A 12,406-nucleotide genomic window follows, 5' to 3' on the forward strand; every position below is an offset into this window, starting at 1 on the left:
GCCTTTAGAGTTGTCCAAATGAAGTTCTTAGCAATGTATATTACTAATCAAAAATTAAGTTTTAATATATTCACGGTAGGAAATTTACTAAATATCTTCCTGGACCATGATCTTTACTTAATATCCTAATGATTTTGGCATACATTTTTTTTTTTGATAATTTTGACCCATACAATGTATTTTTGGCTATTGCTACAAATATACCCCAGCGACTTAAGACTGGTTTTGTGCTCCAGGGTCACATATGATATTAACAAAGACAATTAGTATTTTTCATTGTTAGTTCATGTTAACTCATGAAACCTTATTTTTACCTTATTGTAAGTGTTACCCAGTATCCATTACATTTGCAATATACAATAAAGCACAGCGTGTGGATTAATGTATCCCACAATACAACGTGCTCAACCTGACCTTGCATTCCAGTGTGACAAATGAAGTGATATCAACAGCTAATTTTAATATCCAAAACAGTATACTAGTATCCCATTCCAGTCATATACATTAGTACACCTATGACCTCTTCCTGACAGCCACAGAGGTGTAGTGACAGTGGACGCTCACCCCTCCCTCTCTCAGGGCGCTCTGCAGGGCAGGCAGCTGGCTCACGGGGCACCAGGCTTCTGCGATCAGGCACTTATCAGTGACGGATGGGCTGCAGAGATTCAGCACTGTCTGCACGGCCTTACACTTCTGAACCTGCACAATCCACTCGGGCAGACGGGCCAGCGCTCGCACCAGCAGCTGCTGCATGTACTGCTCCGTCTCACCCATGACCTGCAGCCACGGAGGAGCACAGACACACGGTGAGGAAGCGCGGAGACTGTATGTAACTGCAAACCGAACATTCTCCTTTCTTTCTCACCAGTTATTAACATCCTATCATCTATGTATTAGGAGTTTCAAATGTTTGCAAAGTGGAAGTGGAAAAAAATGAAAGGTGTGTTGACTGTGATTGATTAGACGTACTGATTTGATGTCCTCGAGTCTTCCTCGGAGTCCGTTAAGAGTCTCCTCTCTCTCTGCCTGGTTCTCAGGGTAGGGGAAGGTTTGTGTGTGGAAGCTGCGTGCAAACATAGCAGAAAACTGAATCAAAAGGAATCTGCACATTTCACCCGTTCACAAATTGATTTTTGCACGATACAATAGTCCAGCGCATATTTAACTACTTCTACACAGAACATTTGAGTTTTTCCAAATGGTTTCGATATATATTGCGCCTTGCTCTTGTTAAGTGTGATTTTGCCAGATGTACCGTCTACGAACTTTTGATACCACCTTTATCGAATGAACTTACAAGTCTAGGTCATTATTATATGTGACCCTGGAGCACAAAAGTACATTGCTAAAAATACATTGTAAGGGTCAAAATTATAGATTTTTCTTTTATGCCAAAAATCATTAAGTAAAGATCGTGTTGCATGAAGATATTGTGTAAATTTCCCACCGTAAATATATCAAAACTTAATTTTTTATTAGTACCGGGTAATATGCATTGCTAAGAACTTCATTTGGACAACTTTAAAGATTTTTTTCAATATTTTGATTTTTTTGCACCCTCAGATTCCAGATTTTCAAATAGTTGTATCTCTGCCAAATATTGTTCTATCCTAACAAACCATACATCAATGGAAAGCTTATTTATTCAGCTTTCAGATGATGTATACATCTCAATTTCGAAAAAAATTGACCCTTATGACTGGTTTTGTGCTCCAGGGTCACAAATAAACTGAAGAAATTTCTATGACTTTTCCATAACCTTTTTAAGAACTTATTAATTTCCATGACTAGATCTTCAGCCTGGAAAATCACACCGTTTAAAGGTCCAGGTTTTTCAGGACTGTGGGAACCCCGACCCGATCCAGATCACCTACCAGTCACAGATCTTCTTCACTTTCTGACCGATCTGATCTCCCCAGAACGAGATTAAAAACACAGTCCATTGCACCTCCTCACCCTGAGAAGAAAAAACGTCCAAAATCTCTCAGCAGCTTTAAAAAAATCTGTATATGTTCCTACAATCTAATAAAACACTAAAATCTTGTACATGCAACCCAACTTAACATGTAATCATCATTTGGTTATACAAGAGCTTAATATTTCTTAATGATTTAGGCCTCACAGAATCAGGATGTTCAAGTTTTTCTTCCATCTCATGAAAGTCCACAATGATGTAACCACGACAAGCACGCCACAGCAGCCTCTCGAAGGCGGGCACTTTCCACGGATGAACCACGCCGGCCACAAAGCTCAGCCTGACGTCCTGACGGTTCTCCGCCTGAGCCACCGGCTCGAACGACACCAGCGGGGCCTATGACGCACAAACACGTGCACACATGAACCAGACTGACTGACGCTTAAGTGGATCTACTGTGACAGTAAAGTGCAGTTCCTACCTGTGAGGCCGTGAGTGAATGAGTCTGCTTTAAAACCCCTCTGTACTGACACAGCTGAGTATACTGAGACCGCAGACTGTCTCTGTTCCTGGACACCTGCACAAACTGACAGCGTTAGAAACTATTTCTGCAATACTTATTAGATAAACAACACTACTGTGATGCATTAACAGGGAAATGTGACTAGACATTGGTACAGGAAAGCACTGGAAAGACATTTACAGTTAAAGGGATATTCACCCAAAATGTGTCCCTGGAGAACAAAAGCAGTGTTAAGTCGCTGGGGTATATTTGTAGCAATAGCCAACAATACATTGTATGGGTCAAAATGATTGATTTTTCTTTTATGCCAAAAATCATTAGGATATTAAGTAAAGATCATGTTCCATGAAGATATTTTGTAAATTTGCTACCGTAAATATATCAAAACTTAATTTTTGATTAGTAATATGCATTGCTAAGAACTTCATTTGAACAACTATAATGATTTTCTTAGTATTGTGATTTTTTTGCACCCTCAGATTCCAGATTTTCAAATAGTTGTATCTCGGCCAAATATTGTCCTATCCTAACAAACCACACATCAATGGAGAGCTTATTTATTCAGCTTTCAGATTATGTATACATCTCAATTTCGAAAAATTGACACTTAAGACTGGTTTTGTGCTCCAGGGTCACAAATGAAAATTTCCATCATTCATTCATCCTCAAGTTATTCCAAATCTGTACGAGTTTCTTTTTTCCATCAAACAAAAATGAAGACATTTTGAAGAATGTTGGTAATCAGCTCTTTTGTTGATTTTGATTGCTTCCATTGTCCTCATTTGTAAGTCGCTTTGGATAAAAGCGTCTGCTAAATGACTAAATGTAACTAAAAGTAACTGTTTGGTCACCCATATTATTCAAAATGTCGTCTGTGTTCAGCAGAAGAAAGAACTTCATACAGGTTTGGAACAACAACGGTTACAGGGTTTTCATTTTGGGTGAACTATCCCTTTAAGAAAGCAAATAGGGTCACTTTTGATTTCATGTAGTTTTTAACCACAAGCAGACATAAAACACATTCGCGTGGAAACAAAGTTACAAACCTCCCGGAGCTCCTGGGCCAAGCGCTCACTCTCCTCCTCAATGGTGAGGAGGTCTCTGGGCTGAGGGGCCGGAGGGGTCGGGATGGGGGGCTGCAGGGTCTGAGAGAGACTGCGAACGATCTCCTGCTCCAAAAGCACTGGAACCAAGAAAGGGACTGTTTAAAAACCTTCAAGTCAACATAAAACGGCACTGTTTATGTAAAAAGGTGAGCTGATGAAGACAAGTTTATTCACTTTATACACTTTAGACATGTAAAACGTCCATGTTTCACATCATTATAGGGTGCTTTATTGATATACGGGAATTGCGAATACATTACGTCATTGTGTGATTTCGCAATCACGAACTGGATTACAGTTAATAATGTAAATAAATGTTCAGCTTCTTGCACAGACCGATTGTTTCGCTTCATATGACCTCAATATATCGTCTGGAGGAGCCATCAGGAGGGTATTAATTTTGTGTTCCTTGATATGCTTTACTGTTTTACTGAAGAAAAAACCTACATGAATGGCCTGAGGGTTAATAAATTAAGAGCAAATTTTCATTTTTGGGTGAATTATGTCTATAATAAGTCTCTTATTCTCACCAAGGCTGCATCTATTTGATCACAAATACAGTAAAATTGTGAGATATTATAATGTAAAGTAATTGTTATATATATATATATATCTATCACTATTGCTATTAACGCGTTAAATTACCAGCCCTAATATATATATATATATATATATATACACACACAGTACCGCTCAAAATTTTTTTTTTTTAAAGTCCCAGCACTAATCTTGACATGGGAAGGCTTTTTCTCCAAATCTATCACTATTGCTATTATTGGTGTAATCTTATTTGCATTTACATTAATCAGCAATAAATTACTGCATTACCTACTGACACACATTTTAGAAAAGAAACAGCCACAAACTACACAGACATTTGGCTATTGTTTAACATTTGATTTTACAGATGCATAGACTAAATGACATCAGCTGACAACAAACTGAATAAGCGTGGTCTTATTCGACCGTAAGAGCCCTGCGAAGTGGACTTCACATGATATTCCGCCATGATTCCAGTTCCAAGGGAACGCACACGTTACATTCAAAGGGCATTAAAGTGCGCAAGATGTGAATTTATATTTATTTACAGAGGTATATTATGTCACACTTCACACTTCTCTAGTAAGTTTCGTCTGTGTGTGAAGACAGTAGCGCAAATTCGTGAACGAATGTTCCAAAGTGAAATAAACTTCAACGGAATAAAGTTGAATGTAATTTAATTGAATTAAAGTTGAATAAATTCAACTTTACTGTTCAGTGCACTGATATCAGACTCATTTTGGATAATAAAGTGTATTGTTAAATTGTTAAACGCCCTGCCTCCATCATTACATATCTTTGTCAGGTCATTATAAGTGTTTCATCACCACATTTGAGTGATCATTGCAAAAAATGTGTTTATGTATATATATTCTGTTTATCTATATACTGTATTCTATATATAGTACCAGTCAAATGTTTGGACCCTCGAATGGGAAAGTGTCCAAACTTTTGACTGGTATTGTACTATAATATACACAAAGAATATCGGCCGATATATCGATATCAGGTTTTTAATCCCTAATATCGGTCCCAAAAAAAAAACATATCGGTCGGGCTCTAATGAACAGAAAGAAGGAGCGCAGGATCATGGGAGTTGAGGAGTGACAGACTCACCAAAGGTTTTCTCCAGATCCTCACATCTCCTCACTTCGTTCACAAACTTCCTCTGGAACGCGTTCACATTTGGATTCAGCTGAGATGAAGATTTCAGACAAAGATGTGTCATTATCCTCTTTGTGACAAAGCCAATGTAAGGCAAAGGCACGTTAAAAACATGTAAACGAAGCACAGGGTTCCTCAAGAACAACAATAAAAGAGAGCAGAGATTCTCTCACGTCTCTGAACTCCACGATTCCCAGCTCTCCCAGTTCACTGACACAGTTGTAGGCCGATCCCGACTGGAGGAAGAGCTGTACCAGACAGACCTCTTCACTGCGGAACAGAGAGCCCATGACCTGAAACACACACAGATCTCAATCAAACCGCATTAATGGCTTCTTCTGAGACACACTAGGACGATTCCTGTGTTAACAGACATGGCACTTCCTCTTCTGCTTTGAGTCAGAAAGCGTGTGAGCATGAGTGTGTGTTCCTCTCTGAGGGACTTGTCATGCTTCTTAAAATCCCCTACAGTAAAGCAGAAGATGACTGTAAAATCACAGGGTTACACGGGCAATGTCAAACTACATCAATGTTTTTAACAATCTATTTAATATACTTTAAACAAAACCTATTTTTGTATCAGAAGGAGCGCAGGATCATGGGAGTTGAGGAGTGACAGACTCACCAAAGGTTTTCTCCAGATCCTCACATCTCCTCACTTCGTTCACAAACTTCCTCTGGAACGCGTTCACATTTGGATTCAGCTGAGATGAAGATTTCAGACAAAGATGTGTCATTATCCTCTTTGTGACAAAGCCAATGTAAGGCAAAGGCACGTTAAAAACATGTAAACGAAGCACAGGGTTCCTCAAGAACAACAATAAAAGAGAGCAGAGATTCTCTCACGTCTCTGAACTCCACGATTCCCAGCTCTCCCAGTTCACTGACACAGTTGTAGGCCGATCCCGACTGGAGGAAGAGCTGTACCAGACAGACCTCTTCACTGCGGAACAGAGAGCCCATGACCTGAAACACACACAGATCTCAATCAAACCGCATTAATGGCTTCTTCTGAGACACACTAGGACGATTCCTGTGTTAACAGACATGGCACTTCCTCTTCTGCTTTGAGTCAGAAAGCGTGTGAGCATGAGTGTGTGTTCCTCTCTGAGGGACTTGTCATGCTTCTTAAAATCCCCTACAGTAAAGCAGAAGATGACTGTAAAAATCACAGGGTTACACGGGCAATGTCAAACTACATCAATGTTTTTAACAATCTATTTAATATACTTTAAACAAAACCTATTTTTGTATCATTATCATGTATATGCATATGTATTGATCCAATATAAATTCAATATATATATATATATATATGTTACAAAACACAGCAATAAGGATTGTAAAACGATTTGACTATTACGACCCAACAAACAAATTGTTTATTAAATTACATGCTTTGAAATTTGTTGATTTCTCTAGTGCACAGCACACACAGATAATGTATGAAGTATATAATAATATACTTCCAAATTGTATCCAGAGGTTGTTCGCAATAAGAGAAAGACAGTATAAACTAAGAGGAATGTATAGCCCATGTTTAAAATAATAAATAAATATAAGGGCAAGAACTAATATAAAAAAATAGATGTATATCTTTCAAAACCTATGGAATAATTGTGATAAGGAATTAAAATGATGTAATTCACTTCGTACATTTAAGAAAATGTTTAAAAACTAGGTGATAAATAATTATATAACTCAATATGAATAATTTGTGTTTGTAATACTTAAACTATTGTAATAATATCTGAAATGTGTACTTTTGTAATTATGTATGTTTGTGTACATTTTAGGAAATGTCTTTTTGTTTATCTTGTATTATCACATTTTCATTGAATTCACTGAATTCAAAAATTCAGTGAAAAAGTGACCGAAATAATTTTTTTGTTGAATTGAAATAGAATTGTATGGAGTTATGCTGAGCTCCTTTTAATTGAGAGACTACATGGAATACGTGACCTTATAATAATTTAATCCATGATGTCGCAGAAACATTGACGTGAACTTAAAAGGCTAAAAGGTTATTGTGAAAAAAAACTTTAAAGAAAAGGTGACCCGTTACAGTATGTGAAATATACACCATTCCTTATACATTCATCATTTTCCATCTATAATTGATGTTGACTGGAAAAAGGTGGTATTTGTCTACATTTGGGCCACACTTACCAAGCACTGTGCATATGTTCAGTAGACCACGTGATCTCACTTTGATCACATGCATGATCACAGGTTTTGACAGCTAATCACTAGCACTAGCAGACGGACACATGAGATCTGAAACAGCTCAGCATCTCTGGATACTGAAACGATAGCAGCCAAACGAGCCTGAGCAAACCAAGCCCATGATAATCGAAGGAATGAATGCTGAAATACAGGGAAACACAAATCTGGGCCACGGTTCCTCTTTCTACAGGAATCCCGCTGCATTACAGGACAAACTGTTTTAATGAGGAAACTTATTACAATTCCTCCGTGTATATTATATATCATTTTTATCTGATATACTTTTGGCTGTTTGTTCATTTGAATAACGCATGACACAAAAGTTTCATTTTGGTTTCCCTGACACTATAAAACATCACGAACAGCAATAAGCAAAAGGTATCGATTAAGTGTGATTGATGATGTTGAGATGCTGAAAGAGTCGAGACTGGCGGGGTAACGTTACAGAATACGCACCAAACAGTGTCTCCAGCAGTGCACACATCAGCTGTGATCTGCAAACTTACCGGATGACAAAACACCGACGAGGACCGAGTTCAGCCTCTGGATGTGAACGTCTCCTAACGCAGCGCGCGGCGTGTCTTCTTGAAAGAATAAAGTTCTAACAGCTGCGCTGAGCATCACGAGCTTCCTGTTTCTTCACGCAGCCACGTGACTGCAGCTCATCACGTGACTTCAGGGCCGCGTCCACCGGGCCCCAGCTGTGTGCGTGAGACGGAGTACTGATTTATGCGGTTTTGATTTATACTTTGTATAATCGTTTACATCGTGTCTTATTTGAATGTACGAAATTCTGTGTGATTTGCGAAATGAACTAAGAAAGTTGCTTTTCCTCTGAGAGGCGCCTGAGCATCACGAGCTTCCTGTTTCTTCACGCAGCCACGTGACTGCAGCTCATCACGTGACTTCGGGGCCGCGTCCACCGGGCCCCAGCTATCTGTGCGTGAGACGGAGTACTGATTTATGCGGTTTTGATTTATACTTTGTATAATCGTTTACATCGTGTCTTATTTGAATGTACGACATTCTGTGTGATTTGCGAAATGAACTAAGAAAGTTGCTTTTCCTCTGAGAGGCGCCAGCTGAGCCCTGTTTGTTTTGTTTAATCGGTTAAATCTAATCATTTCAGAGTTGTGTTTTTTAGACTCTGCAGTAACTCCTTACTCAGTCATCACAAACGACTTTGATATATCTGAACTAGCGATGATATACATGCACTGCCAAGATTTGTTAGGTTTTTTAAAGAATTCCCTTCTGCTCATCAAGCCTGCATTTATTTGATCCAAAATACAGCAAAATCAGTAATATTGTGAAATATTTTTACTATTTAAAATAACTGCTTTCTATTTGAATATACTTTAAAATGTAATTTATTTCTGTGATCAAAGCTGTATTTCCAGCATCATTACTGCAGTCTTCAGTGTCACATGATCTTCAGAAATCATTCTAATATGCTGATTTACTGCTCAAGAAACATTTCTGATTATTATTATTATTATCAATATTTAAAAGGGTTGAGTAACTTTTTTCAGGATTCTTTGATGAATAGAAAGATACAAAGATCAGCATTTATCTGACATAAAAAGCTTTAGTAACATTATCTATACCTTTCAAAAGCTTGGAGTCAGTATAATTTTTTTTAATAGAAATTAATACTTTTATTTAGCATGTAAAAGGATGCTTTAAATTGATCAAAAGTGATGATAAAGACATTTATAATGTTACAAAAGAGTTCTATTTCAGATATAAATGCTGTTCTTCTGAACTTTCTATTCATCAAAGAATCCTGGAAAAATTCTACTCAACTGTTTTAAATATATATTCAAATAGAAAGAAAGCAGTTAAAATAGTAAAAATATTTCACAGTATTACTGATTTTGCTGTATTTTGGATAAAAGAAATGCAGGCTTGGTGAGCAGAAGAGACTTTAAAAAAAACAAACATTAGAAATCTTACTGTTCAAAAACTTTTGACTGGTAGTGTACACAAGTGCAAATTCTACAATAATAAACAACATTTTAAGGGGCTTCTCAAGGAATATCAGCAATATTTATAACCCTTTCTGTATCTACCAACGCGAAGAAAACATTATTGTGCTTTTTTAAATGTCCCTGACTCACAGCGGAGACTTGATCTTGATCCACTGGAGTAAAACACAGCTTCTTAAGATAAACTTAATAGCTTTATATTTGTTAGATATTAATACATCTCCTGAGACATTCAATAAAAAATAAAAAAAAATCCGGCACCATTTTTATCTCATTGAAAAGCTTAAATTTTTCACTGAGTCTGTTACATAAGGTTTCCCCAAGAGACTCCGATGCATGGGACCACACCACTCCCTCCAACTCAAAGCCATGCCACGTTTAGACTGCCCAGGTGGCATACGAATAGCGTTGATGTGGCATTTAGATGTCTTTACAGTTTCATGTTGCTCAGAGGTGGCATAAATGCAGTTACACAAATACAACTGAATAAAAAAAAAAATCTAATGAATTTTGGACAGATCTATTTTTAGAGTTTAGAGGGTTAAATATGGATCACAGTACAGCGGATCAAACAGGCATATCGAGTACGTACAGTCAGTTAAGGTTAAAGGACTAATTGTCCAGAAACACAATCAATAGGTGAAAACCATACTACACTAAGCAGTGACTAATGCAGAGCAAATATGAACATGCATAGCCATCCTCTCCCATTTTCCTTTCGTTACACTAGAAATCCAGTAGAGGGAGACATTCACTTCACCATTACTCAAGCCTGAGGCCTGGCAGGCAGGATGATACAGGAGAGGCCAGGTAGTACACTTTTTAGTGGGTTCATTTAAAACAAAAAAACCACCATCTTTAAAAACCTGGGGGGACCTTCAGGGCAAGTTTTAAAACCTAGTTGCAGGTATTCAGACAAATTAAAACTTTATTCATAATTTTTTTTATTGTCCAGTGTTTGAAAATAACAGAACCAAATGAGACAAATCAAACATTGTACCATTTCAGAAATATCATTCATCGTCTTCGTATAGCAGCCTCATGCTCAAATAATGCTAGAGCAGGACGTCCAATCTTGATCCTGGAGGACCGCTTTCCTGCAGTTTAGCGCCAGCACGCCTGAAAGACTAGTGATGCAGATCACCTGGCTTCAGGCATGTTTATCTGGGGCTAGAGCTAAACTGCTGAAGCAGGAACGGACACCTCCTAAATAGTGCATTCAGATCCTCTTCATTTTTCACATTTTGTTGCAGCCTTATGCTAAAATCCCTGATATTTTCATGTCAATCTACATGCCATTCCCATAATGACAAAGCAGCAATCTGACAAACTTTTACATTTTAGGAAAGTGGCTCTCCAGGAACACAAAACAACCCTGTTCTAGGAATTTCCACTAAAGGAAGTGGGCTAAGTTTATAATTGTAGATTTTATATATTTGTAACAACGTACAATACATTTAAAAAAAAATGTAAACTGTTAACGGAGCACCGATCACTTTTAACATTAAAAAAGGGCAGGAACAGAAAACTTGATTTCTGAAGATCTTCACACATCTTTCCTACAACAACAGAAAGAGGTGTCAAACTAATGACATTCAACAGTAAATTGTAGTGTAAATGAATAAAGTGTAGCAGGCTTCTTTGTCAGATTTTTGCAGACCGTCTCAACAAAAATCAGTGCCAACCCTGCATTTGCTATTCCAAGATTAACAGACATCACAGAGAAACACTTCTGCTATGATGGTATCGACTTGGATCACGACACTGAAGTTATGATTAAAGCTTACCCACAATAGGATGATCTCGATGGACCTTTCAAACTTCCCTCCTCATTTACCTCATCCTGTAAAGTCAGTAAAAAATACACATTTAACAATCAGGTCAAAGTAATGTGACCAATATCAACCAACATGAAATAGCATTAACAACAACCCATTTTACTTGCCTAATGTGACACGATTAGCAAAAAAAAAAAAAACTGCATGTTGTTGACTGGGACAATAAATGGCTCATGAAATGGATGAATTTATTAATGAAAGGTTGAATTTAGTGATGTCAGCAAAAAAAGCATGTAAGAAACTGAAGCCTGCAGCTACAAGAAACACTTGACTTGAGTGTTCGCCCCCAGACTAGGCCTGCCTCACTGTGTGAGCACAGACCACTCTCAGAGGGCTCGGCTGGACCTGTGCTGCACAGCAGGCTTCACTAAAACAGCCAAACCTGATGAAGCACAAACACAGCACCTTTCTCTTCCAGCAGAGTAACACTAGCTCAGGCACGGGCTGGCCTGCACAGCTGACTACCGCTGGGTGACCGAAACCGAGAGAAACCTCATACTTACAGCGGAGCTACAGCAGCTGGAGAGTCCTCATCTGGAGTGGATTCAGAGCACATTCAGCCACCTAAAACAAGAGACCAGCGCATATAAACACTGTGCTACAGCGGCAGCAGCGCCGTCTGTATAAGGTCACGTTACATACGGGCACTTCGACTACAAATATCAACAACGAACAGTTTCCTGACATGGACCACGGGATTAGAGTGACTTGTCTGTTTTAAAGTGTTTTTATTTCTGCAGCAACAACAACCAACATGCCAAGGAACCAGCCGCGTGCCAAAACCCACGCGCTAGTTAGTATCAAACATTTCGAAGCAGACGTCTTCGGATTGATTTGGACCAGGTTGAAACACTTATTCTACAAACCGTACGCAACAATTTGTTATTTTAGCAAAACTTACCTTCTTGGGACCGCCTGACTTTCTCATTTTTGTACGCGCTAGCGCACTTCCACCGCAACATTGAGAGAGCGCGCACACTAAGCGCGCCAGCATTTATAGCGCTGCCGCAAACCAGCGAAGAAGAGTGAGCGTGACGTCACATGTGACGTCTAATTCGCGAACGAATCACTCGTATGAACTGAATCTTTTCGATGACTCGTTCGAA

General features: G+C 38.4%; 1 protein-coding gene and 2 long non-coding RNA genes across 3 annotated transcripts in view; all 3 read right to left on the bottom strand.

Annotated features, from left to right (window-relative positions):
• LOC107733440 (V-type proton ATPase 116 kDa subunit a-like) overlaps positions 1-5,540 on the bottom strand; it is an 18,593-nt gene extending 13,053 nt beyond the window's left edge. Inside the window, exons 1-8 of the mRNA XM_016545057.1 lie at positions 5,422-5,540; positions 5,201-5,279; positions 3,485-3,621; positions 2,397-2,492; positions 2,123-2,311; positions 1,875-1,957; positions 970-1,063; positions 565-777 (exon numbers count right to left, since the gene is read on the bottom strand). Of these exons, the coding sequence (XP_016400543.1) occupies positions 565-777; positions 970-1,063; positions 1,875-1,957; positions 2,123-2,311; positions 2,397-2,492; positions 3,485-3,621; positions 5,201-5,279; positions 5,422-5,538 (1,008 nt within the window). The 5' untranslated portion in view covers positions 5,539-5,540. The remainder of the gene's footprint in view (positions 1-564; positions 778-969; positions 1,064-1,874; positions 1,958-2,122; positions 2,312-2,396; positions 2,493-3,484; positions 3,622-5,200; positions 5,280-5,421) is intronic.
• A 333-nt stretch (positions 5,541-5,873) lies between these two features.
• Positions 5,874-8,125, bottom strand: LOC107733441 (uncharacterized). Its single transcript, XR_001638989.1, has 3 exons — positions 7,981-8,125; positions 6,095-6,214; positions 5,874-5,952 (listed from the first exon to the last, which is right to left on the bottom strand). It is a non-coding gene; the product is annotated as an uncharacterized LOC107733441 (long non-coding RNA).
• Positions 8,126-10,409: 2,284 nt separating this feature from the next.
• On the bottom strand, positions 10,410-12,261 carry LOC107733443 (uncharacterized). Its single transcript, XR_001638991.1, has 4 exons — positions 12,202-12,261; positions 11,804-11,864; positions 11,250-11,305; positions 10,410-11,021 (listed from the first exon to the last, which is right to left on the bottom strand). It is a non-coding gene; the product is annotated as an uncharacterized LOC107733443 (long non-coding RNA).
• Between the last annotated feature and the right edge of the window lie 145 nt (positions 12,262-12,406).

Source organism: Sinocyclocheilus rhinocerous, unplaced genomic scaffold (genome assembly GCF_001515625.1).
Source record: "Sinocyclocheilus rhinocerous isolate Xijiao unplaced genomic scaffold, SAMN03320098_v1.1 scaffold460, whole genome shotgun sequence".
Taxonomy (NCBI): domain Eukaryota; kingdom Metazoa; phylum Chordata; class Actinopteri; order Cypriniformes; family Cyprinidae; genus Sinocyclocheilus; species Sinocyclocheilus rhinocerous.